We start from the raw sequence: 26,232 nt of genomic DNA, 5'->3' as shown, positions 1-26,232 counted from the left end.
GGCCTTCCGTCTCAGGCAGGTGGAGTCAGGGGAGGGGGGAAGGGCCTGGCACCGAGGGCACTTCAGGGGTTCTGGTCGGTGGGGTCGCACTTGAGCATGACCTTGACCCCCTCCCCCCTGCGGGTGGTCTCGAAGGCCTCCAGCGCCCTCTCCAGGGGGAAGCGGTGGGTGACCAGGGGCCGGACGTCGATGCGCCTGGAGGCCAGCAGGGAGATGGCCACCGGCCACCTGCGGGGGACACACACAGCACAGTCAGCACGGCCCCCACGGTGGGGCTGCCAGGGCCCTCTGCACAGCCCCCAGCCCACCCCACCTGCTCCAGCAGGGCGCCCACAGCAGCCTGCCCGGGAGCACAGTGCCCAGGGGAGGTTGGAGGCTCCACGGCCTCCCTGGGCAGCCTGCCCCAGGCCTCCAGCAGCCTCACCACAAAGGAGTTTCTCCTCCTGCTCAGCTGCAACCTCCTGGCTTCCTCTTGTGCTGTCCCTGGGCACCATTGAGCAGAGCCTGGCCCCAGCCTCTTGCCCCCCAGCCTTTATCTCTTGCTGAGCATTGCTCAGCTCCCCTCTGGGGCTGCTCTGCTCCAGGCTCTCAGCCCCAGGGCTCGCAGCCTTTGCTCCTCACAGAGCTGCTCCAGGCCCCTCAGCAGCTTTGTAGCAGTCACCAGCTTGGAACCCCAAGGAAAGGGCAGAGAGGAGCCTGGGGGAGCCTGGTTTCACACAGTCACTGCCTCAGCCCAGCCCAAAGGGACACAAGGGGCTGGAGCAGCAAATCTGGCTCCCAAAGTGCCCAACTCCATGCTAAGGAACCTGACTGCATCCCAGGAACCCCTCCTGGCAACCAACCTCTGCACATCAAGCAAAGATTCTTGCCCCAGTAGCAAGGAGATGCAGCCCTCAGGAGAGCAGAAGCCAGGCTGCAAGGCTTGCAGTGGTGGGTCTCAAACCCTGCCCATGGAGTGCAAGATCCATTTGAGGATCCAGCTGGGCTGCTCCTGCCTGCAGGGCCTGGGCCGCTCCTGCCTGCAGGGCCTGGCAAGCTGGTGATAGATTCCAAGGGCACCTTGCCCTGGATGACCCTGCCCTGGGTGACCCTGCTCTGGGTCACTCTGCCCTGGATGACCTTGCCCTTGGTCACCCTGCCCCGTGTTACTCTGCCCTGGGTGATCCTTCCCTGGGTAGCCCTGCTCTGGGTGACCTTGCCCTGGGTGACCCTGCCCTGGGTGACCCTGCCCAGGGTGATGCTGCTCTGGGTGACCCTGCTCTGGGCGGCCCTGCTGTGGCAGGGGTGCTCTCTGGGGGTCCCTGCTATGGCAGGGGTGCTCTCTGGGGGTCCCTGCCCAGCAGGGGGCGCTCCCTGGGGGTCCCTGCCCGCCCAGGGCCCAGCCTCACGTGTTGCAGTAGCGGAAGATGCCGCGGATGTCCACCTCCCGCACGGCCGCGTCCACCATGGGCACCGTCACCATCTCCTTGCCCAGCCCCACCAGCACCAGGGTGCCCCCAGAGCGAGTGGCCTGCAGGAGGAGCACACAGAGCTGTGGCAGCAGGCAGCACACAGAGCTGTCAGAAAGGGCAGCACACAGAGCTGTCAGAGCGGGCAGCACACAGAGCTGTCAGAAAGGGCAGCACACAGAGCTGTCAGAGCGGGCAGCACGCAGAGCTGGGGCAGCGGGCAGCACACAGAGCTGTCAGAGAGGGCAGCACACAGAGCTGTCAGAGCGGGCAGCACGCAGAGCTGGGGCAGCGGGCAGCACACAGAGCTGTCAGAGAGGGCAGCACACAGAGCTGGGGCAGCGGGCAGCACACAGAGCTGTCAGAGAGGGCAGCACACAGAGCTGGGGCAGCGGGCAGCACACAGAGCTGGGGCAGCGGGCAGCACACAGAGCTGTCAGAGAGGGCAGCACACAGAGCTGGGGCAGCGGGCAGCACACAGAGCTGTCAGAAAGGGCAGCACGCAGAGCTGGGGCAGCGGGCAGCACGCAGAGCTGGGGCAGCGGGCAGCACGCAGAGCTGGGGCAGCGGGCAGCACGCAGAGCTGGGGCAGCGGGCAGCACACAGAGCTGTCAGAGAGGGCAGCACGCAGAGCTGGGGCAGCGGGCAGCACACAGAGCTGTCAGAGAGGGCAGCACGCAGAGCTGGGGCAGCGGGCAGCACACAGAGCTGGGGCAGCGGGCAGCACGCAGAGCTGGGGCAGCGGGCAGCACGCAGAGCTGGGGCAGCGGGCAGCACGCAGAGCTGGGGCAGCGGGCAGCACACAGAGCTGTCAGAGAGGGCAGCACGCAGAGCTGGGGCAGCGGGCAGCACGCAGAGCTGTCAGAGAGGGCAGCACGCAGAGCTGGGGCAGCGGGCAGCACGCAGAGCTGTCAGAGAGGGCAGCACGCAGAGCTGGGGCAGCGGGCAGCACGCAGAGCTGGGGCAGCGGGCAGCACGCAGAGCTGGGGCAGCGGGCAGCACGCAGAGCTGGGGCAGCGGGCAGCACGCAGAGCTGGGGCAGCGGGCAGCACGCAGAGCTGGGGCAGCGGGCAGCACACAGAGCTGGGGCAGCGGGCAGCACACAGAGCTGGGGCAGCGGGCAGCACACAGAGCTGTCAGAGCGGGCAGCACGCAGAGCTGTCAGAGAGGGCAGCACGCAGAGCTGGGGCAGCGGGCAGCACGCAGAGCTGGGGCAGCGGGCAGCACGCAGAGCTGGGGCAGCGGGCAGCACGCAGAGCTGTCAGAGAGGGCAGCACACAGAGCTGGGGCAGCGGGCAGCACAGGCTGTCCCTGGAGCCAGGCAGGCAGGGGCAGCGCGGTCTGGGGCCGGCAGCCCGCCCAGGGGGCTGCAGCAGCTCCTCTGCCTGCAGCCTGCAGCAGCCGAGGCTGGGGAAGCAACCTCTGCAGGCTCCTGGTGCCCCCAGCTCCTTCTGAGGAGTGGCTGGCACCCAGCAGGGCAAAACCCCCTCTGGGCTCCAAGGGGGAGGAGTGAAAGCTCAGAGCCTGCTGCTCCCCAGGCAGAGCTACAGGCTGGGGGCAGAGTGGCTGAGAGCTTCCAAACAGAGAGGGACCTGGGGGTGCTGAGTGACAGCTGGCTGAACAGGAGCCAGCAGTGTGCCCAGGGGGCCAAGAAGGCCAAGGGCATCCTGGCCTGCATCAGGAAGAGTGTGGCCAGCAGGAGCAGGGAGGTCATTGTGCCCCTGGGCTCTGCACTGGTTAGGCCACACCTTGAGTGCTGTGTCCAGTTCTGGGCCCCTCAGCTTAGGAAGTGCTGTGGGAGCCAACCCCCCCCCCCTCCGGCCCCCCCCCAGGGTGGCACCCAGAGCAGGCAGAGCCCCTGGCAGGGCTGCCCCTCCCCGGGGGGCTGCTGGTACTCACGTAAATGCCAGCCTGGATGCAGGCCTCTGCCCCTGTGCACTCCACTGTGATCTCAGGCTTGCAGCCCAGCAGGGCTTCCACTTTGGAGGCCACCTCCCGTGGGCTCTCCTTCTTCACCTGCAATGTGAAGTCTGCCCCAACCTCCTTGGCCTTCTGCAGGCGAGAGGCAGAGAGATCTGGGGAGAGAGAAAGGAGGAGCTGGGGCTGAGCCTGCAGGCTGCCTCCTGCCCACACTGGCAGCAGCTGCCAGCCCTCCCAGCAGAGAAGACAGCAGTTGTGTGGCAGCCCCCTGGCACCTCCTCCTCCCAGCCCAAAGGGTCTCCCCCCATCCTGACACTTGCAGCTGTGGCAGCTTCAGGCTATGCCTAGAAAGCTTCCCCCAGACCCTGAGCAGAGAGTGGCAGAAGGCCAATGAATTGCCACTGGATGTGGAAAGGGAAGTTAAGGGCAAGTTGTAAACCATCCCACTGGGCACACCAGCACCAAAGGGGGGCTTGCACAGCCCTTTCTTTCCCTTTCCAGCTTCCTTGCTCCAGCAGGCACCAGGCTCTGGCTGCTGCTTGGCTTTGCTGAGCTTGGCTGTGCCCTGGCTGAGCACAACACAACAACTCTCTGCTCTTTCCTCTTCTCCCTTTGTGCCCAAGGAGGGGAGGCAGGGAGTGGGAAGCTGTTAGCAGCTCCCCTGGGTTCTGGCCAGGAGAGCTCTTGTGCTGGGCATCCACCACCTGCAGAGCTGGCACATGTGGGGCATACTCCTCACACCTCCTGGCAGGCTGCAGTTGTGTTTGCAAGTGCAGCCTCAACTGCTTCCAACCTGAGCTGCTCTGGCAAGTGAGTGCTGGGGAGAACCTTCCACCCACCCCAGCAAGGAGGCCTGATGGAAGCACAGCCAGCTGTAGTCTGAAGCAGGAGAGCCAAGGCTCTGCTGCCCCCCAGCCCCCCAGCTCCTGGTGAGCAGGCAAGGAGAAGACCTGCAGCCTTTGCTGGGCAGGCAGAGCAGGATGAGTGATGAGGACTCCTCCAAGGGCCTTCAACCTCACAGCTGAAGGGCACAGCACTGCCTGAGTGCAGGACAGGCTGCCACCCCCAGGCTCCAGGGGTGCCTGCCAGGGACAGGCACCCTGCAGACCTCTCCCTTTCTCTGTGCTGCTGCAGACCACCACCAGTGTGCCCAGGCAGGCCAGGAGGCCAAGCACAACCCCAAAGGCCATGCACAGAGATGCCACCAGCAGCAACCACAGCAACAAGAGCTGTGGCCAAGCACTTCTGTGCTGCTGCTGCCCCAGCACCACAGGGCAGGGGAAGCTCAGTGCAGGCTGAGGCAGAAGGCAGCAGGAGGGCAGCAGGGCTGTGCCCCTGGCACTGCCCTGCCCAGTGCCTCCCTGGCAGTGACTCCTTGCTGAAGCAGTGCACATGGGCTGCAAACACCTCCCCTGCTCAGCCACCTCAGCCAGGGAGGGGCCTGCCAGCAGGCCCAACCCCACCCCAATGCTGCTGCACTGCCACCCTGGCATCTCAAGGTGCTTGGGTGCTGCCCACACCCTGAGGGACTCCTCTCACAGGGTGCTACAGACACGAGGCTGCTCTTTGCACTTTGGCCACAGCAACCCCAGGCAGAGCTGCAGGCTGGGGGCAGAGTGGCTGAGAGCTGCCAGACACCTGGGGGTGCTGATTGACAGCCACCTAAACAGGAGCCAGCAGTGTGCCCAGGGGGCCAAGAAGGCCAAGGGCATCCTGGCCTGCAGCAGGAACAGCTGCCCTTGGCCTTCTGGGCTGCCAGTGCCCACTGCTGCCTCCCTGTCCCAAGCCTGATTCCTGCCCCCCTCAGAGGTGTCCCAGACCCCTGTCCCTCCCTGACATCCTCCAAAGTCCCTCCCCAGCTTTCCTGTGTGCAGCACTGGGGATGGGGGGCAGGCAGCAGCAGGGATGGGTTGCAGGCTGCAGCAGGGATGGGTTGCAGGCTGCAGCAGGGATGGGTTGCAGGCTGCAGCAGCTGCCTCAGCTCCCCACCCCCTGCCAGCTCAGCCTTCCCCACCCAAGCAGCAGCTCATCCCCAGCCCCTGCAGCAGCTCAGGGTTCCTCAGGGGTGACTCAGGAGGCAGAGGTTCTCTTCCTGCTGCAGCAACCACCTCCCTCCTCAAATGACTGCCCAGAGGCCTGCACTGCCCTCAGCCCCAAGCCCAGGCCTGCAGGGTGGTGCCAGCCCTGCACTTGGCAGCCAGGGGCTTGAGGGAGGAGGAGGCAAGGGCCTGCCCTAGGCTCTGCCATGAGCCACCACTCAGGGATGCTCCCAGCAAGGTGAGAGGGTGGCACCTGCCTCCTGCTCTCAGCCCAAGGATGTGAGCAAGAGGTCAAAAGTGCAGCTGGCACAGAGGGCAGGCCCTGGCATGGACTGCAGGCCCTGGCACAGAGGGCCAGCCTGAGGCTCAGGCACAAACCCCCTGCAGCAACCTCTGCTCCCTGCCCAGCTGCATCTGGCAGCTGCTTCTCCTGGCCACCACCACTCAGGGGGAGCAAAGAGCAGCAGCAGGAGCTGGAAGCATCACTTGCAGGCCCTGCTCAAGTCCCAAGGGACATTTCAAACAGGGAACAGCCTGAGCTCTCTCCAGCTCTCTCTCCCCTCTGCTGGGCTGGCCCCACAGAGCAGAACCTTTGAGGAGAGGTGGAGGAGCAGGGCTGGGCACAGCAAACAGAAGCAGCAAGCAGGAGGGCAGCTGCCAAGATGCTGAGGGCTTGCTCCAGCTGATGCAGACAGGGGGAAATGTCCCCCAGACCAGTTTGGGAGTGGCCCCCAGGAAAAGCTTCTTCATTAAGAGATGGTGCAGGCCTAGGACAGCTACCCAGAAAGGTAGCTCCACCCTCAGGGGTCCTCCAGATGCAGCCAGGCAAAAGCAAGGCTGCAAGCAGCAGCTGGGCCCAGCCAGCCCCAGCACCAAGGTCTGCAGCAGAGCCCCTGGAAAGGCCACCTCAGGCCCTGCAGATGATGAGGGAGCAGAGCAGAGCAGGAGAGCAGCAAAGGAGGTCTAGAGAGGCTCAGTGTGGGAAAGGACAACACAAAGAAGGTGTCCAGAACACCATCAAGCTCTCCAAGGGGGTCCTGATGGAGCAAAGCTCCCAAGGAGAGCTCCAGCAGGGAGCAGGACACACTGTGGTGCCTGCCCTGTGGGCCTGGGGGAGGAGCAGGCTGGAAGCAGAAACCACCAAACTGCCAGCACTCCAAGGAAGACCAAACCTGAGCCTCCAGGCTTGGCCTGAGCCAAAGGCAAAACACAAGGGCTGAGCTCTGAAAAGCTCAAACCAGCAGTCAGTGAGCAGAGGCACCAGGAGCAAGAGGAGCTGCCTGGCCTTGGAGCTCACACAGAGGCACTGCCCCTGCCCAAAAGCCCTGCTCAAAGGCTGCAGGAGCTCTCCAGGGCCACTTCACCCAAGGGCCACTCCTGAGCCTCTGGCTCCTTCTGCTTGAAGCACTGCACAGCTTGGCTGTGCTAGGAAGTAGAAGTCACTCCCCTGGTCTGCTACCCCAGCAAGAGAAGCAGCAGCTGCAACCTGCAGCTCCTCCAGAGATGATCCCAGGTGGTGCAGAGAGCCCAAAGGCAGCAGAGAGCCCAAAGGCAGCAGAGAGCCCAAAGGCAGCAGAGAGCCCAAAGGCAGCAGAGAGCCCAAAGGCAGCAGAGAGCCCAAAGGCAGCAGAGCTCCAAGTCTTCTGCTGGGGCCTGAGGGTGCTCCCAGGATGGCCTCCAGCTGCCTGCTGCTCCTCCACGCCTGGAGCAGTCCCGCCCGGCCCCTGGCCCCCATGGGCTGCCCCCACAAGCCCTGCAGGAGCTGGCTGAGGTGGGGGCTAAGCCACTCTCCAGCTCCCCTGCAAGGGCCTGGAGAGGGGAGGGGGTGCCTGAGGGGATGGACTCCTCCCCAGGCCAGAGGGACTCACCTGTGACCACCACAGAGGCTGCTCCCATCATCTTGGCAACCAGCACGTTGACGAGCCCAATGGGCCCTGGGGACAGAGGGCAGACAGAGGGCAGCTGTGAGGGGCAGGCAGCAGCAGCCACAGGCTCTGACCCTGCCTGCAGCTCCCTCCCCTCTAGCCCAAAGGGGGGTCTGAGGTGCCTGCAGATCCCAGCAGCAGCAGGACCCCCCGGGGGTGCCAGCAGCTGCTGGGGGAGCACCAGCAGCTTCAGCAGCCCTGCTGGAGCTGGCCTAGGGTGGTGCAGGAGCCAGAGCTGGAGCTGTGGCTGTGGAGTGACAGAGTCAGTCTGAGGCATGGGCAAGGGAGGGGACCCTGATCCTCTGCTTTGCTCTGCTCAGCCCCTCCTGCAGGGCTGGGGCAGCTCTGGGGCAGCACAGACAGTGACCTGGTGGAGCAGGGCCAGAGGAGGCCACAGCAGTGCTGGCAGGGCTGGAAGCTCTCTGCTGTGAGGCCAGGCTGGGAGAATTGGGGTGGCTCAGCTCCAGGGAGACCTTCTGGTGGCCTTCCAGGGCTTAATGAGGCCAGCAGAAAAGCTGGGGAGGGCCATTTCAGCAGGGCCTGCTGTGACAGGCTGAGAGTTTGAACTGAAGAGAGGGCTCTGGGAAGCCCTTACTGAGGCCTCCCAGTACCTAAAGAGGGCCTACAGGAAGCTGCAGAAGGACTTTTTCCCAAGGGCATGCAGTGAGAGAAGAGGTTAACAGCTGCAGAGCAGCAGAGGGACTGTTCAGATGGCAGCAGGGACTCCCTTCACTGGGAGGGTGCTGAGACACAGCCCCAGGTCTGCCCAGAGAGGCTGGGGATGCTCTCTCCATGGAGGTTTCCAGGGCTGGCCAGGGCTCTGTGAAACCTGAGCCAGCTGCAGGTCCCCCTGCTGAGTGCCCAGGGGGGGAAGCAGGTGGCCTCTAAGGTGCCCTCCAACCCTCTGTGATTCCCTGAGTGCAGCTGCTGCTCTGAGGGGCTCTGAGCCCCCTGCTCTGCTCCCTGCAGGCTCAGCACACCCAGGCACTGCCCTCTCAGGGCAGCAGTGCAGGGCAAGGGCTGCCCCAAGCTCCCCCTCTGTGTCCAGGCTGCAAACAGGACAAGGAGGAGGGCCCAGGGAAATACAGCCTCACCTCCAGCCCTCCAAAGAGCATGGAGCAGCTCCTTCTGGAGGTCATCTCTCAGCATGGGGAGGAGAAGAAGAGTATCAGGAGCAGTCAGCACAGGTTCACCAAGGGGAACTCAGGCTGGAGCACTCTGATAGCCTTCCCTGAGGGGGTGACCAGCTGGGTGGACAAGGGGAGACCAGTGGCTGGTGTCCACCTTGACTTCAGCAAAGCTTCTGACACTGCATCTCATAACACCCTCACAGCTAAGCTCAGGGAGTGTGGGTCAGAGGAGTGGACAGTGAGGTGGGGGAGAGCTGCCTGAAGGGCAGAGCTCAAAGGCTTGTGACCAGTGGGGCAGGGTCCAGTTGGAGGCCTGTGGCCAGTGGTGTTCCCCAGGGGTCAGTGCTGGGTCCAGTCTTGCTCTCCATCTCCATCAGTGACTTGGATGAAGGGACAGAGTGAACTCTCAGCCAGTTTGCTGATGACACCAAAGTGCCTGACACCTGCCAGGCTGTGCTGCCATGCAGCCAGAGATGGACAGGCTGAGAGCTGGGCAGAGGAACCTCTAGAAGCTCCACAAGGGTTAGTGCAGGGGAGGAACAACAGCAGGAACCAGGACAGGGCAGGGGGGGAGACCTGCTGGGAAGCAGCTCCAAGGAGAAGCAGCTGGGAGTGCTGGGGGCCAGGTTTCACAGTCTCACAGTCACTAAGGCTGGAAGAGACCCCAAGGATCACCAAGTCCAACCTGTCCCCACAGACCTCCTGGCTAGACCCTGGCACCAAGGGCCACATCCAATCCCCTCTTGAACACCTCCAGGGATGGGGACTCCACCACCTCCCTGGGCAGCACATCCCAATGGCTAACAACTCTCCCAGTGAAGAACTTTCTCCTCACCTCCAGCCTAAACCTCCCCTGGCACAGCTTGAGACTGTGTCCTCTTGTTCTGGTGCTGGGTGCCTGGGAGAAGAGACCAACCCCCTCCTGGCTACAACCTCCCTTCAGGCAGTTGCAGAGGGCAATGAGGTCTCCCCTGAGCCTCCTCTTCTGCAGGCTCAGCAACCCCAGCTCCCTCAGCCTCTCCTCACAGGGCTGTGCTCAAGGCCTCTCCCCAGCCTTGTTGCCCTTCTCTGGACACCTTCAAGTCTCTCAATGTCCTTCCTAAGCTGAGGGGCCCAGAACTGGACACAGGACTCAAGGTGTGGCCTAACCAGTGCAGAGTCCAGGGGCACAATGACTTCCCTGCTCCTGCTGGCTACACTGTTCCTGATGCAGGCCAGGATGCCCTTGGCCTTCTTGGCCCCCTGGGCACACTGCTGGCTCATGTTCAGGCAGCTGTCACTCAGCACCCCCAGGTCCCTCTCTGTTTGGCAGCTCTCAGCCACTCTGCCCCCAGCCTGTAGCTCTGCCTGGGGTTGCTGTGGCCAAAGTGCAGCCCCTGGCCCTTGGACTTGTTGAATGCCATCCTGTTGGCCTCTGCCCATCTGTCCAGCCTGGCAAGGTCCCTCTGCAGAGCCCTTCTGCCCTCTAACTGACCAACCTCTGCTCCCAGCTTGGTGCCATCTGCACACTTGCTGCTGACTGACTCCCTCCCCTCATCCAGATCAGCAATGAAGATGTTAAAGAGGATGGGGCCCAGCACTGCTCCCTGGGGCACACCACTGGTGCCTGGCTGCCAGCTGGCTGTGGCACCATTCACCACCACTCCCTGGGCTCAGCCTCCAGCCAGTTCCTAACCCAGCTCAGAGAGCTGCTGTCCCAGCCAGGGGCTGACAGCTTGGCCAGCAGTTTGCTGTGGGGGACAGTGTCCAAGGCCTTGCTGAGGTCCAGGTTTCCCATGAGCCCAGCCCCAGGCTTACAGCAGAGCCCAGCAGCAGGGCTTGCAGCCTTGCCCCACCCCCCCACCCCCCCCCTCCCCCTGCTCCAGGATGTGGCAGAAGAGAAGCCCAGGGCTGGGCATGGTCACTGTACCAGAGCCAGAGATGAAGACTTTGCTGCCCAGGGTGACTCCTGCCCTCCTGCAGGCATGGATCCCCACTGAGAGGGGCTCAATCAGGGCTCCTTCCTCAAAGGTGACATTGTCTGGGAGCCTGCAAGAAACAGACACAAGCATCTTGTCAGCACAGAGCCTTCTGGGGGTCTGAGCAGAGCCATGACACTCAGAGACCAACCACGGGCTAAGCAGAGTGGCAAAGCACAACCTCCCCCTTGCTCTGAGAACCTCCTGGCACCCTCCTCTGTCCACTCTGCAGCAGCACCAGGTGGACCTAAAGCCAGGGAGGTTTAGGGACCCACAAACTTCCCTTGGAGAGTCAACCTGCAAACTCCTCTGCCCCTCATTCCCTCTGGAAGAAGCCCCCCAGCTCTGCAGGCACCACCCCAAAGGCTGCCCTTTGCCTGGGGGCCAGCAGTGAGCTCCCAGAGCCCTCATCTAGGTGAGAGCACTTGAGAGAGCACATCCTGCTGCCAGTGCTGATGCCCCACAGAGCAAAGGCAGCCAGACCCAGGGCTCCCCAGCACACCCTGAGTCCCTCCCTGAGGCACCAAGTGTTTCATGCAGGGCTCCCAGCACCACCCTCCCAGCAGGCAGGGAGCAGAGTGGGGATCAGACAGCTCTGAGCCAAACACAGCACTGCCCTGAGTGGCCAGGGGCTGGCAGAGGCTGCCCAGGGAGGTGGTGGGGTCCCCATGGCTGGAGGTGCTGCAGAACCCTGTGGCCATGGTGGGGTGGCCACGGTGGGGCTGGGTTGCTGGTGGGACTGGCTGAGCCTGGAGGCCTTCTCCAGCCCAAACCATTTCCTGGCTCCAGGAATTAAGAGCACAGGTGAGGCTGCTGAGCTGGGGATGGAGGACAGCTGGGTCATGCTGGGGGCCTAGAGGGGCTACTCAAGGCCACCCAACCCCCCCCAGCAGAGCAGGGCTGCTGCTCTCCTCCTGTCCTGCTCCAAGCAAGGGGACTTTGCTCCAGAGGACAAGATCAAGCTGCAAGCAGTCCCTGGGGCTGCTTCCTGAAGAGCAGCAGCACAGGAGGCCTTCAGGCACCATGCTGAGCAGGTGAGGACACACAGCAGAAAGAAAAGCAAGAGCAGCACAACCAGCTCAACCCCCTGCAGCCAGCAGGGCCATCCCCAGCTGGATCAGGCTGCCCAGGGCCTCATCCAGCCTCACCTTGAACATCTCCAGGGCTGGGACCCCGACCCCCTCCCTGGGCAGCCTGCTGCAGTGCTCCAGCAGCCTCCTGGGGCACAACTTGTTCCTCACAGCCAATCTCAATCTGCTCTGCTCTGCTTTGAAGCCATTGCCCCTGGTGCTGTCCCTGCAGGCCTTTGGGAACAGTCTCTCTGCAGCCTTCCTGCAGCCCTTCAGCTCCTGGGAGGCTGCTCTGAGGTCTGCCTGGAGCCTTCTCTTCTCCAGGCTGAACCCCCCCAGCTCCCTCAGCCTGGCCTCAGAGCAGAGCTGCTCCAAACCCCCCTGAGCATTGTCATGGAGCCTCTCCATCAGCTCCAGGTCCTTCCTAAGGCAGCCAAAGAGGCTGAGTGAGCAGCACCTGCCTGGAGGTGCTGGAAGGTGTTCAGGGGAGGAGCAGAGGGCTGGAGCTGCTCTGCTCTGGAGACAGCCTGAGAGAGTTGGGGTTGTGCAGGCTGGAGAGGAGAAGGCTCCCAGGAGAGCTTCTGGTGGCCTTCCAGGAGCTGCAGGGGGCTGCAGGAAAGCTGGGGAGGGACTTTGGAGGGTGTCAGGGAGGGATAGGGGTCTGGGACACCTCTGAGGGGGGCTGGAATCAGGCTTGGGGCAGGGAGGCAGCAATGGGCACTGGCAGCCCAGAAGGCCAAGGGCAGCTCAGCTGAGCCTTCTGGGCTGCCAGTGCCCATTGCCAGAGGTGGAGGGAGAGGCTCCTGCCCCTCTGCTCTGGGGTGGCAGGGAGGGATAGGACTGGGGGGGATGCAGCAGCACTAGAAGTGAGGAGATTGAGACTGGATGTGAGGAAGAAGTTGTTGCCCATGAGGGTGGTGAGAGCCTGGCACAGGCTGCCCAGGGAGGTGCTGGAAGCCTCCTGCCTGGAGGTGCTTGCAGCCAGGCTGGCTGTGGCTGTGGTGTGAGGTGTCCCTGCCCATGGCAGGGGGCTGAGCCTCGAGGTCCCTTCCAGCCCTGCCAGCTCCGGGACGCTCTGCTTCCAAAGCCACCTGGGAAGGTTAACGCTGCAGGGTGGGGGGGTGGGGAGGGGGCTGCAATATCAACTTCGGTGGGGGCTGAGCTGGAGAGGTCAGCCCTCTGGCCCCCTGGTGGCTGGGCAAAGGGGGAGCAGCACTGACTTGTAGCAGTAGGCAGCGCTGTGCTTGTAGTAGTGGCAGAGGTTGCCGTCGTCGGGCGGCGTGGCGCAGAAGAAGATGGTAGGGGAGAGGTTGTAGCGGCCGCTCCGGCAGAACTCATCCACCGCCCGCGGCACCCCGGGCTCGATGGCCACACGGTCACCTGCCAGGGGCAAGCAGGCTCTGTCAGGCAAGGCCAAGGGCCAGGGGCTGCACTTTGGCCACAGCAACCCCAGGCAGAGCTACAGGCTGGGGGCAGAGCGGCTGAGAGCTGCCGGACAGAGAGGGACCTGGGGGTGCTGAGTGACAGTCTCACAGAGTCACCAAGGTTGGAAGAGACCTCGAGGATCACCAAGTCCAACCTGTCCCCACAGACCTCATGGCTAGACCATGGCACCAAGGGCCACATCCAATCCCCTCCTGAACACCCCCAGGGATGGGGACTCCACCACCTCCCTGGGCAGCACATCCCAATGGCTAACAACTCTCTCTGGGAAGAACTTTCTCCTCACCTCCAGCCTAAACCTCCCCTGGCACAGCTTGAGACTGTGTCCTCTTGTTCTGGTGCTGGCTGCCTGGAGAAGAGACCAACCCCCACGTGGCTACAACCTCCCTTCAGGGAGTTGTAGAGGGCAATGAGGTCTCCCCTGAGCCTCCTCTTCTGCAGGCTAAGCAACCCCAGGTCCCTCAGCCTCTCCTCACAGGGCTGTGCTCAAGGCCTCTCCCCAGCCTTGTTGCCCTTCTCTGGACACCTTCAAGTCTCTCAATGTCCTTCCTAAGCTGAGGGGCCCAGAACTGGACACAGCACTCAACAGCTGCCTGAACATGAGCCAGCAGTGTGCCCAGGGGGCCAAGAAGGCCAAGGGCATCCTGGCCTGCATCAGGAACAGTGTGGCCAGCAGGAGCAGGGAAGTCATTGTGCCCCTGGGCTCTGCACTGGTTAGGCCACACCTTGAGTGCTGTGTCCAGTTCTGCAGGGAGCTCTAAAGCATCCAGGCACTGCTGCTGGGGACCTGCAGAGCTCTCAGCTTGAGCTGGGGCTGAGTGGTGACTCCCCTGGGCCAGCAGCACCAAGATGTTAGCTCAGCCTGCCCAGGCCTGGTGGCATTGCTGCTGTGGCCTCTGTGCCTCTGCCCTGAGCAGCTCAGCAGCCAGGGGCCTGAGTGTGACCTCAGAGTCCTGCAGTGGCTTGGAAGGGACTCCCCAGCCCTCTTCTCCAGACCCTTCCCCAGCTCTGCTGCCCTGCTCCAGCCCCTCAGTGTCCCCCTCTCAGTCACCCTGCTTGCAGTGAGGGCCCCAAAGCTGAACCCAGCGCTCAAGGTGCAGCCTCAGCAGTGCCCAGCACAGGGCACAGTCCCTGCCCAGCACAGGGCACAGTCCCTGCCCTGCTCCTGCTGCCCACCCCAGTGCTGCTCCAGGCCAGGCTGCTGGTGGCCTCCTTGCCCACCTGGGCATTGCTGGCTCCTCTCCAGCTGCTGGCACCCAGCACCCCCAGGGCCTTTCCTGCTGGGCACTCTGCCACTCTGCCCCAGGCCTGCAGCCTCCATGGGGCTGTTGTGCCCCAAGAGCAGGATCCAGCCCTTGGCCTTGCTGAACCTCACACACCTGACCCCAGGGCACCCTGGGCAGGTCCCTGGGCAGAGCCTTCCTGCCCTCCAGCAGATCAACACTGCCACCCAGCTTGGTGTCACCTGCACACAGACTGAGACTGCCTCAATCCCCTCCCCCTGATCACTGATTAAACAGAACTGCCCCCAGCACTGAGCCTGGGGAGCAGCTACCAACTGCAGCCAACCCCATTGCCCAACACTTCCTCAGCCTGGGGCCTCCCCAGGTGCCTGGGGTTCCTTTGCATCTAGGAACCCTGGACAATCTCTCCTCCACCTTCCCCCATGTGGACTTCCAGCATCCCTCACATCCTCTCCAAGGAGGCCTGCAGCTCTCTGCTGTGTCTAAGGAGAATGCTGCCCCTGGCTCCCTTGCTGCTGAGCTGGAGGAAGCAGAGCAGCAGCCCCTCTAAGTGCCCTCTCCTTGCTCTCCATGAGCATCCAGACCTCTGCTGGAGCCCTCTCTCCAGCTCAAGCCTCTCACTCAGTCACTGCTCACAGAGATGCTGCTCCACAGCCTGGCATCTCCTTGTTCTCCTTTGAAACCTTCACTTCTTTTCCACCCCTTTTGGGCAAGAGGAGAGCAAAGTGCCTGCAGGGCTCCAGATGTGCAGAGATGTCCTCTGGCTGAGCTCCTGATCTCCATTTCACACCAGGACTGATCCAACCTTCCCAAAGGCCTCACTCCTCAGCACTCAGCACTGCAGATCTGAAGCTGGCCTGGTTTCTTGTGTCACAGAAACCTTCTCTGCATTGACTTTCACCTGTGACTTCCTGCCCAGGCATGTCAAGGCTTCTCTGGAACTCTTAACAGCTCCTGTGTCACCTCCACCCTCAATTAAGTTGCTACCATCAGCCAGCTCTGCAAAATTCAGTGCCCAGCCCACGGCCTGGGACATGCCTGAGCAGAGAACAGAAGAGGTCACAGACTCACAGCATGGCTGAGGCTCCCATCATCTCCTACAACCAGCCCAGCTTGCTCAAGGCCTTATCCAACTTGGCCTTGAATCCACAGCCTCCCTGGGCAGCCTGTGCCAGAGCCTCAGCACCCTCACACTGAAGAGCTTCTTCCTCCCCTCCAGTCTGACCCTGCTCTGACTCAGCTCCAAACCCTTCCCCCTTGGCCTGGCTCCAGACCCCCTCAGGAGAAGTCTCTCTGCAGCCTTCCTGCAGGCTCCCTTCAGGCCCTGGCAGGCAGCTCTGAGGTGCCCCTGGAGCCTTCTCCCCTCCAGGCTGCTCACCCCCAGCTCCCTCAGCCTGGCCTCACAGCAGAGCTGCTCCAGCCCTGGCAGCCTCTCTGTGGCCTCCTCTGGACTCTCTCCACAGCTCTGTGTCCTTCTCCTGCTGGGGACAGCAGAGCTGGAGGCAGGACTGGAGGGGAGGTCTGAGCAGAGCAGAGCCAAGGGGCAGGATCCCCTCTGCTGCCCTGCTGCCCACACTGCTCTGGCTGCAGCCCAGCACACAGCTGCCTGCTGGGCTGCATCAGGCCACTGCTGGCTCCTGGGGAGCTGCTCAGCACCCAGCACCCCCAAGGCTCTTTCTCCAGGGCTGCTCTCCCCCCACTCTGCACCCAGCCTGGAGCTGTGCCTGGCCTTGGCCCGAGCCAGCTGCAGGACCTTGCCCTGTGCCTTGTTGAGCCTCCTGCAGCTGGCACTGGGCCACTCCTCCAGCCTGCCAAGAGCCCTCTGGATGGATCCTCTCCCTCAGGTGAGTCCATGGCACCACACAGCAATCCTGCTGAGGTCACACCATGAGGCCTGGCACCACTGCTGCAGTGAGCTCTCTGCACTGCAGGAGAGCTGCTGGCCACCACCTCACGTGGCTCTCTCCACTGCTGCTGGTGAGAGCACTATGCAATGCTTCTGAAGCTTCATCCGGCTTCTCCACAGGCCCCTCTGTACCAGCACACACTGTGAGCTGCAATTAAGGAGGCCAGGGACAAGCAGAGTCCCTCAGGGATCAGTCCTGGGCCCAGGCTGGTTCAACATCTCTGTGGGTGCCATGGACAGTGGCATTGAGTGCACCCTCAGCAGGTTTGCTGATGGCACCAAGCTGTGTGGGGCAGCAGACAGCTGGAGGGAAGGGATCCATCCAGAGGGACCTGGGCAGGCTGGAGAGCTGGGCACAAGCCAGCCTCAGGAGGGGCAACAAGACCAAGTGCAGGGTCCTGCAGCTGGGTGGAGGCAACCCCAGGCACAAATACAGGCTGGGCAGTGACTGGCTGGAAAGCAGCCCTGAGGAGAGGGACTTGGGGGTGCTGGTGGATGAGAAGCTCACCAGGAGCTCTCAGTGTGCTCTTGCAGCCCAGAGAGCCAAGCAGAGCCTGGGCTGCAGCAAGAGAAGTGTGGCCAGCAGGGCAAGGGAGGGGATTCTGCCCCTCTGCTCAGCTCTGGGGAGACCCCACCTGCAGTACTGCCTCCAGTTCTGGAGCCCCTAGGACAAGAGGGATCTGGAGGTGCTGGAAGGTGTCCAGAGAAGGGCAACAAAGCTGGGGAGGGGTTTGGAGCACAGCCCTGTGAGGAGAGGCTGAGGGAGCTGGGGTTGCTTAACCTGGAGAAGAGGAGGCTCAGGGGAGACCTCATTGCTCTCTACAACTCCCTGAAGGGAGGTTGTAGCCAGGTGGGGGTTGGGCTCTTCTCCCAGGCACCCAGCACCAGAACAAGAGGACAGAGTCTCAGGCTGCACCAGGGGAGGTTTAGGCTGGAGGTTAGGAAGTTCTACAGAGAGAGAGAGATTATCCATTTTGCTGCCCAGGGAGGTGGTGGAGTCACCATCACTGGAGGTGTTCAGGAGGAGACTTGATGGGGTGCTTGGTGCCATGGGTTAGCTGTTTAGGTGGGTTGGATTGGTTGATGGGTTGGTCACAATGATCTTGAAGGTCTCTTCCAACCTGATCAATTCTGTTCTGTTCTATTCCATTCCCTTCCCTTCCCTTCTGTTCCATTCCATTCCATTCCTTCCTATTCTAATTCTATTCTATTCTATCCTATCCTATTCTATTCCATTCCCTTCTCTTCTGTTTCATTCCATCCTATTCCATCCTATTCCATTCCATCCTATTCCATCCTCTTCTATTCCATACCATACCATTCCATTCCATACCATTCCATTCCATACCATTCCATCGTATTCTATGGTGGAGTCACCATCACTGGAGGTGTTTAAGAAGAGCCTGGCTGAGGCACCTGGTGCCATGGTTGAGTTGATCAGATGGTGTTGGGTGATAGGTTGGACTTGATGATCTCTGAGGTCTTTTCCAACCTGGTCTATTCTATTCAGTTTTATTCTATTCCATTCCATTCCGTTCCATCCTATCCTATTCTATTCCATTCCATCCTATTCTATTCTATCCTATCCTATTCTATTCCATTCCATCCTATTCTATTCTATCCTATCCTATTCTATTCCATTCCATTCTATTCTATCCTATCCTATTCTATTCCATTCCATTCTATTCTATCCTATTCTATTCTATTCCATTCCATTCTATTCTATCCTATCCTAGTCCATTCCATTCTGTTCTATTCTATCCTATTCCATTCCATCCCATTCCACCCTATTCCATCCCATGCCACTCCATTCCATCCCATCCTATTCCATCCCATCCCATCCCATTCCCTTCCCTTCCCAGGAGCCAGCCCCCAGGCCAGCCCCGCTGCCATTCCATTCCATCCTATTCCATTCCATCCCATCCCATCCCACTCCATTCCATCCCATTCCATTCCATGCCACTCCATTCCATCCCATCCTATTCCATTCCATTCCATCCTATTCCATCCCATCCCATCCTATTCCCTTCCCTTCCCAGGAGCCAGCCCCCAGGCCAGCACTGCTACCATTCCATTCCATGCCATTCCATTCCATGCCATTCCATTCCATCCTATTCCATCCCATCCCATCCTATTCCCTTCCCAGGAGCCAGCCCCCAGGCCAGCCCTGCTGCCATTCCATTCCATCTCATTCCATTCCATCCCATTCCATCCCATCCCATCCCATTCCATTCCATCCCATTCCATTCCATCCCATTCCATTCCATCCCATTCCATCCCATCCTATTCCCTTCCCAGGAGCCAGCCCCCAGGCCAGCACTCCTGCCATTCCATTCCATCTCATTCCATTCCATCCTATTCCATTCCATCCCATCCCATTCCCTTCCCAGGAGCCAGCCCCCAGGCCAGCACTCCTGCCATTCCATTCCATGCCATTCCATTCCATCCTATTCCATTCCATCCCATCCCATCCCACTCCATTCCATCCCATTCCATTCCATCCCATCCCACTCCATTCCATCCCATCCCATCCCACTCCATTCCATCCCATCCCATCCCCTTCCCTTCCCTTCCCAGGAGCCAGCCCCCAGGCCAGCACTCCTGCCATTCCATTCCATGCCATTCCATTCCATCCTATTCCATTCCATCCCATCCCATCCCACTCCATTCCATCCCATCCCATCCCATCCCATCCCATCCCATTCCCTTCCCTTCCCAGGAGCCAGCCCCCAGGCCAGCCGCGCTGGCAGTTACCTGCTTTCAGGTGTGTCACCCCTGAGCCCACTCTGATGACAGTGCCAGCAGCCTCGTGGCCCAGCACCATGGGGCTCCTCACCACGAAGTCGCCGATGCGGCCGTGCTGCCAGTAGTGGACGTCGGAGCCGCAGATCCCCACCGAGTGCATCCGCAGCAGCACCTCTGCCGGGGGGCAGCAAGCATCAGCCGAGGGCAAGGCCCACCCCCACCCTGCCCACCACACCTGCCCTCTCCAGCTGGCCCAGGCCTGATGTGGGGGGTTGGATTCCCCTCCCTGCTCCCCCAGGAACAGTTTTTGGCCCTCTGCCTTCCCCCCGCCGCCGGAGCGCATTTCCCACCCTCAGCACTGGGGAGCGGATGTGTGTCTACGAGAGAGCCTGAGGGGAGAAGCAAGGCCAGCAATGGAGGGCTACAAAGTGCACTAACGGAGAGAGAGCTACAGCTTAACCACAGCACAGGCCCCCCACTACCTTCTCTCAGCTCTTCTGTCCCCAGGAGGGGACAAAAGGTCCCCCCGCAAACAACTGGACAAGCACCCAGGCTCCCTCTCCACACCCCCTGGCCCCTCAGAGAACCCAACCCAGAGAAGTGACCTCATTGTGGCCTTCCAGGGTCTGCAGGGGGCTACAGGAAGGCTGGGGAGGGACTGCTCAGGATCTCAGGCAGGGATAGGACTAGGGGGGATGGAATGAAGCTGGAGGTGGGGAGATTCAGGCTGGACATGAGGAGGAAGTTCTTCCCCATGAGAGTGGTGAAGCCCTGGAATGGGTTGTCCAGGGAGGGGGCTGAGGCCCTGTCCCTGGAGGTGTTTAAGCCCAGGCTGGCTGAGGCTCTGGGCAGCCTGATCTACTGTGGGGTGTCCCTGCCCATGGCAGGGGGGTTGGAACTAGATGATCCTTGTGCTCCCTTCCAACCCTATGATACTTTCAAGCCACCAGGGTCAGAGGGGGAACAGCAGCAGGAGAGAGCAGCCAAGGGCACAAAGAAGCTGTGCTGCCCACTGGCAGGTTTTCAACACCCCAGTGGGATGGTATTAACCTACCTGCAGTGATCCCTCCCTGTCCAGGCCCTGCATTGTTTACCTCCTCCTCAAAGCCTCTGCAGATTTCCTGCCTACAGCCAGTGCTGAAGCCAGGGAGCAGCTCCAGGGACCACACCAGGCCAGGCCACTGCTGGGACATCTGCAGGGGCTAGCACTGAGCAGCTGCTCCAAGCCATGCAGCTGGGTGGCAGGGCCAGGAGACAGCTGCTGAGGGACACAGCCCCAGGGGCTCCACAAACCAGGAGAGCTTCCAACATCACAGAATCACAGCATGGCCTGGGAAAGCCTTTCAGATCATCCAGTCCAACCCCTGACCCAACACCATCATGGCCATCAAACCAGGGCCCCACATCTTCCTGGAACAGCTCCAGGCTGAGGGAGACCTCATTGCTCTCTGCAGCTCCCTGAGAGGAGGCTGCAGGGAGCTGGGCTTGGGCTCTGCTCCCTAGGCTCAGGTGAGAGCAGGAGAGGAGCTGGCCTGGAATTGTGCCAGGGGAGGCTGAGGTTGGAGAGGAGGAAGAATTCCTTTGGTGCCAGAGTGGTCAGGGGCTGGCAGAGGCTGCCCAGGGAGGTGGTGGAGTCCCCATGGCTGGAGGTGCTGCAGAACCCTGTGGCCATGGCAGCTGGGGCCATGGTGTGGTGGTCTCTTGATAGCTGGGACTGGATGATCCTGGAGGGCTCCCCCAACCTAAACAATTCTTTGATTCCAAGATCCTAAGACCATCTGAGGTGTGCCAAGAGCTGTCTGATGTGCAGTGCAGGAATGGGTACTGTAAGGGATGAAAGAAGCAGCAAAGGAAGGCAGCTGAGTGCTGTGCCTGTGCCTGCTCTGCCCGCCCGAGGCCCCTGCAGTGTGACCTCCTCCAGCCTCTTCAGCTTCTCTGGGTTATTTTATGCTTTCTCAGCAACATTCTCCCTCTGGATCATGTCAAGGAGAGACAAAAGAGAATGAAAAAAGAAAGAGATCACCAAGGGAAGTGGAGAGCAGCAGCCACCCCCAGACCTACCGTCGGGCCCTGGCTCGGGGATGGGACGGTTCTCCTGGGGGCAAAAAGAGAAAGAAGCAATCAGCTGCCTGTGCCCAGCCATGGCAACAGCTCAGCCACAGAGCCACACCACTGCTGGGCTGGGAAAGACCTGCAGGACCACCCAGGCCAAGCCTCAGCCCAACCCCACCATGGCCACCACACCATGGCCCCAGGTGCCATGGAACATCTCTGCTGGGAAGAGAGGCTGAGAGCCCTGGGGCTGGTTAGCCTGGAGAGAAGGCTGAGAGGGACCTGATCAATGTCTATCAAGAGCTGAGGGCTGGCTGGCAGGATGGAGGTGCCAGGCTCTGTTTGGTGGTGCCCAGGGGCAGGACCAGGACCAATGGGCATAGGCTGGGACCCAGGAGGTTCCACCTCAGCATGAGGAGAAACTTCTTTGGGGTGAGGCTGCTGGAGGCCTGGAGCAGGCTGCCCAGAGAGGCTGTGGAGTCTCCTGCTGTGGAGAGCCTCCAACCCCCCCCTGGCTGTGCCCTGGCAGGGGTCTGGGCTGGATGCTCTCTGGAGCTCCCTTCCAAGCCCTGACCCTGTGATAGTGCAGGTGGGCTGCTGGGAGTCCCAGGGGCTGTCCCCATCTGCCAGAGTCAGGAGGGGTGTGGGGATTGCTGGGAAGAGGACCTGACCTGCCTTCAGGTATCTGCACAGTCAGAGCTCACTGCCTGGGCCCGAGGGGCAATGCAGTGAGTGCCACATCCAGGAAGAGGAGCCCAGGGGGGCTGCCAGGGAGGCCAGGAGGGGAGCACTGAGGAACAGCTCCACTGTCTCCAGCACAAGTATCCCAAGGGGAACTCCCACATCTGGCTCTAAGCCAGATTAAAGAGCACAGCAGCACAGCACAGACAAGGAAGAGACAGCATCTCCCCTGCCACAGCTCACACAGCTCCCTGGGGGCTGGAAACACATTCCTGCCCCAAAGGAACCACCTCAGCTCTCACTCAGTGTGGTGATGCCTCTCCTCTGTTAAGTCCTGAGGACAAAGCCCTGGGGGTGCTGGGGGAGGAGAAGCTCCACAGGAGCCAGCAGGGAGCACTTGCAGCCCAGAGAGCCAAGCAGAGCCTGGGCTGCAGCCAGAGAAGTGTGGCCAGCAGGGCCAGGGAGGGGATTCTGCCCCTCTGCTCCACTCTGCTGAGACCACAGCTGCAGCTCTGGGGCCAGCTCTGGAGCCTCTGGGCCAGGAAGGCTCTGGAGGGGCTGGAAGGTGTCCAGAGAAGGGCCAGGAGGAGGAGCAGAGGGCTGGAGCTGCTCTGCTCTGGAGACAGCCTGAGAGAGTTGGGGTTGTGCAGGCTGGAGAGGAGAAGGCTCCCAGGAGAGCTTCTGGTGGCCTTCTAGGAGCTGCAGGGGGCTCCAGGAAAGCTGGGGAGGGACTTTGGAGGGTGTCAGGGAGGGATAGGGGTCTGGGACACCTCTGAGGGGGGCAGGAATCAGGCTTGGGCCAGGGAGGCAGCAATGGGCACTGGCAGCCCAGAAGGCCAAGGGCAGCTGAGCTGCCTGGACTGCCAGTGCCCATTGCCAGAGGTGGAGGGAGAGGATCCTGCTCCTCTGCTCTGGGGTGTCAGGGAGGGATAGGACTGGGGGGGGATGGAGCACAACTAGAAGTGAGGAGATTCAGCTTGGCTGTGAGGAAGAAGTTGTTGCCCATGAGGGTGGTGAGAGCCTGGCACAGGCTGCCCAGGGAGGTGCTGGAAGCCTCCTGCCTGGAGGTGTTTGCAGCCAGGCTGGATGTGGCTGTGAGCAACCTGCTGTGGTGTGAGGTGTCCCTGCCCGTGGCAGGGGGTTGGAGCTGGCTGAGCCTTGAGGTCCCTTCCAGCCCTGACACTTCCATGACTCTAAGCCAGGCTGCACAGGCTGCCAGTGGAGCTGGAGGTGCATCAAAGGTGACTGCAATCCCCCAAACCCTGTCCAGCCCCTGGCACCTGCTGCTTGAGCTGTGCAAGGAATGGTGCAACAGCAGCTGCCTCCTTGCTGAGCAGCCCCCAGAGGAGCTGCTGCAGCTATCCCAAGTCCCTGTGCTCCCCAAAGCTGTTGGTTCAGAGAGCTGCCTGCCAGTGTTTGCCTCTGGGTAAAGGTCCCCTGGCAGCTGCCAACCCTCCAGCAGCACAGCCAGAAACGCCCCAGCGCTCCCAGGGACATCATCAGCCTGAAGCACCGCCAGGGAACAAAGGTCTTGCTCTCCAGCACCACCACAGCTGTGACCAGGGAGGCTGCTGCCTCCCTCCCTCCTCTCTCTCCCTCCAGCTTCCCACTTGGCCTCTCAGCAGCCCAAAGCAGCAACCCATCACTGCCCATGGGAGTCACAGAACCATGGCTTCAACCAGCTGGGAAAAGACCTGGGACATCATCAGGGCCCATTACCTAACACCTCCTGACCATCCAAGTCTCCCCTGAACACCTCCAGGGCCAGGGACTCCACCCCGTCCCTGGGCAGCCTGTGCCTGTACCTTGTCCACCCCCCGGCGGCGAGCAGGGACATCCTGTCCTGGCAGGGGGGCTGCACCTGATGATCTTCCGAGGTCCCTTCCTGCCCCAGCGCTCTGTGTGCTCAGTAACTAGAGCAGGCTGCCCGTGAAGTTTGACCCCGAATGTCTCCGGGGCATGGAGCCTCCTCCACCTCCCTGGGCAACCTGCGCCAGCATTTCGCTCCCCTCCTGGTGCGCTTCCTCTTGCCTGGCGCCCAGGCTCAAGCTGCCCTGCTCCAGTTCTTTCTGGGAACGTCTGGCTCTCGGCAGCGGCCCCCGAGCAGCAGCAGCAGCTCCCGGCCCCTCTGCTCCCTGACCTTCCTTCCCCCGGCCGGGCCCAGAGAGGCGCTAAGGCAGCCCTTGGCCGCGTTGCAGCCCCTGGCCGGGGAGCAGCCCCTGGCCGGGGAGCAGCCCCTGGCCGGAGAGCAGCCCCAGACCCCGGAGCAGCCCCTGGCCGCGGAGCAGCCCCAGACCCCGGAGCAGCCCCTGGCCGCAGTGCAGCCCCAGACCCCGGAGCAGCCCCTGGCCGCGGAGCAGCCCCAGACCCCGGAGCAGCCCCTGGCCGCGGAGCAGCCCCAGACCCCGGAGCAGCCCCTGGCCGCGGTGCAGCCCCTGGCCGCGGAGCAGCCCCAGACCCCGGAGCAGCCCCTGGCCGCGGAGCAGCTCCTGGCCCCGGAGCAGCCCCTGGCCGCGGTGCAGCCCCAGACCCCGGAGCAGCCCCAGACCCCGGAGCAGCCCCAGACCCCGGAGCAGCTCCTGGCCCCGGAGCAGCCCCTGGCCGCGGAGCAGCCCCGAGCTTTCGCTCGCCGCCGCGGCCAGGCGCCCGGGGGCTGGCCGAGCAGGCTCCGCCGGGAGCAGCGGGGCAGGCCGGCGGCGCAGCCCTCGGGGCAGCCTCCGCAGCGCCCAGCGAGCCGCCGGCGTAGCGGGGAGCTGCCGGCGCCGCCCGGCTCCCCCCTGCCCGCCGCCCGGCCGCGCCGCCGAGCGCAGCCCTTCCCGCGGCCCCCTCCGCCCGGAGCCGAGCCGCGGCGGTGCCCCCGTTTCCCCCCGGCCCGTACCAGCCGCAGGTCCCCGGCTCGGTGCACCACCACGGCCAGGTTCTGCCCCGGCGCCGCCATAGCTGCCCGCGGCTCGGCTCGGCTCGGCGCCCGGGTCCAAGGGCCGGCGGCGGCGCCTCCCGCGGCGGGGCCGCCCCCTGCCCCCGGCCGCCCCCGCGCCGGGCCCGGCACCGCCCCCGGCCTCGGGCCTGCGCCCAGCCCCCCGCGCCAGGTCCGGCCCGCACCAGCGCTAGCCCCCCGCGCCAGCCCCAGAGCCAGGCCCCGGCCAGCACCAAAGCCAGGCCCAGCGCCAGCACCAGCGCTAGCCCCCAGCGCCAGCCCCAGAGCCAGGCCCCGGCCAGCACCAAAGCCAGGCCCTAGAGCCAGTCCCAGCACCAGGCCCCAGGCCCCAGGCCCTAGCGCCAGGCCTCAGGGCCCAGCCTCAGTTTTCAGCGCCGGCCCCAGGCCCCAGCAGCAGCCCCAGGCCCAGGCTCCCCTCATGCTCCACATCCAGGCTGCTGTGCAGGGCCCAAGCCCCGGCCCCGGCGCCAGGCGCTGGCACAGCTGGCAAGGCACAGCAGCCTCCTGCCGGCACTGGCAGTGCCCTGGGCAGCAGCTGCAGCTGGGGGCTCAGTGGCTGCTCCCCTGCAGCACCACCCCCAGGTGCATGGTGCTGCTGTGCACCACGGCCCAGAGCACTGCTGGTGTGCAGCTGGAGGCAGCCCTGCACAGCACCGTGGCTGAAGCTCAACAAAGGCAGAACCAGAGACCTGCTGGGGCTGGAGAAGGCCTCCAGGCTCAGCCAGGCCAAGCTCAGCCCAGCCCCACCATGGCCACCACACCATGGCCCCAGCTGCCATGGCCACAGGGCTCTGCAGCACCTCCAGCCAGGGGGACTACACCACCTCCCTGGGCAGCCTCTGCCAACCCCTGACCACTCTGGCACCAAAGGAATTCTTCCTCCTCTCCAACCTCAGCCTCCCCTGGCACAACTCCAGGCCAGTTCCTCTCCTGCTCTCACCTGAGCCTAGGGAGCAGAGCCCAAGCCCAGCTCCCTGCAGCCTCCTCTCAGGGAGCTGCAGAGAGCAATGAGGTCTCCCTCAGCCTCCTCTGCTCCACACCAACCCCCCCCAGCTCCCTCAGCTGCTCCTCCCCAGCCCTCTTCCCCAGCCCCTTCCCCAGCTCTGCTGCCCTTCTCTGGCCCTGCTCCAGCCTCTCAGTGTGCTGCTGGCAGTGAGGAGCCAGAGCTGCAGCCAGCACTCAAGGTGCAGCCTCAGCAGTGCCCAGCACAGGGCACAGTCCCTGCCCTGCTCCTGCTGGGAATTGACCCTGCCCCAGTACTGAGCTGTGGTGAGGCTGGGGCTGGGCTTGCCTGGCCCCAGCTGGGTGCAGCATCACTGGGGGCAGCATGCCTCCAGGTGTGAGAATGGCTTTGGGGGGGGCGGGGGGAAGGGAAATTGAGCTTTTGGTAACTCTGGGTTTCAGGGACAAGAGGTTTTCCACCACCCCAAGAGAGCTGACAAAGATCTGAAGCAGATTAAGCAGTGTCCCTAATGACACTGAAACACTCCCAAGCTTGACTTCCTTGTAAAGGCAGAGGCTATGGCCTGTGAGCTTGCCAGACCCAGGCAGCATGTCTGGTGTGATTGCTTCCTGCTGCTGGCACGAAGGGCAGGATCTATGGGTTGCCTTTTCCTCCTGGGATGAGCCTTTCCCCTTGCAGGCAGAGCAGGGCTGGTGCCTTTGGTTTCCCCCTGTCAGGGTCGCTCCCTGTCGTGTTTCTATCTGGCTGAGAGTTAGCAGCCAGTGGGTGG

The 26,232-nt window shown here is 62.7% G+C and overlaps 1 protein-coding gene across 1 annotated transcript; it reads right to left on the bottom strand.

Annotated features, from left to right (window-relative positions):
• Positions 1–36: 36 nt before the first annotated feature.
• On the bottom strand, positions 37–24,574 carry SORD (sorbitol dehydrogenase). Its single transcript, XM_054168921.1, has 9 exons — positions 24,440–24,574; positions 20,890–20,923; positions 18,838–19,002; positions 12,711–12,870; positions 10,372–10,490; positions 7,276–7,341; positions 3,348–3,523; positions 1,389–1,510; positions 37–228 (listed from the first exon to the last, which is right to left on the bottom strand). The coding sequence occupies exons 1-9, from the start codon at positions 24,497–24,499 to the stop codon at positions 63–65; spliced, it is 1,068 nt and encodes a 355-aa protein (XP_054024896.1). The 5' UTR covers positions 24,500–24,574; the 3' UTR covers positions 37–62.
• Positions 24,575–26,232: the final 1,658 nt, after the last annotated feature.

The sequence above is a fragment of the Dryobates pubescens genome, chromosome 17 (assembly GCF_014839835.1).
Source record: "Dryobates pubescens isolate bDryPub1 chromosome 17, bDryPub1.pri, whole genome shotgun sequence".
Classification (NCBI taxonomy): domain Eukaryota; kingdom Metazoa; phylum Chordata; class Aves; order Piciformes; family Picidae; genus Dryobates; species Dryobates pubescens.
The sequence above is the reverse complement of the archived record's forward strand: the minus strand, read 5'-3'. Positions and strand labels throughout refer to the sequence as shown.

Excerpts from the sequence above, each read along its gene's own strand:
- SORD (XM_054168921.1), bottom strand. The coding sequence starts at position 24,499 with ATGGCGGCGCCGGGGCAGAACCTGGCCGTGGTGGTGCACCGAGCCGGG. Across the intron at positions 12,871-18,837 it reads GGTGACACACCTGAAAGCAG|GTGACCGTGTGGCCATCGAG; the intron begins GTAACTGCCAGC and ends TGCCCCTGGCAG. Across the intron at positions 1,511-3,347 it reads GCATCCAGGCTGGCATTTAC|GCCACTCGCTCTGGGGGCAC; the intron begins GTGAGTACCAGC and ends CTCCTCCTGCAG.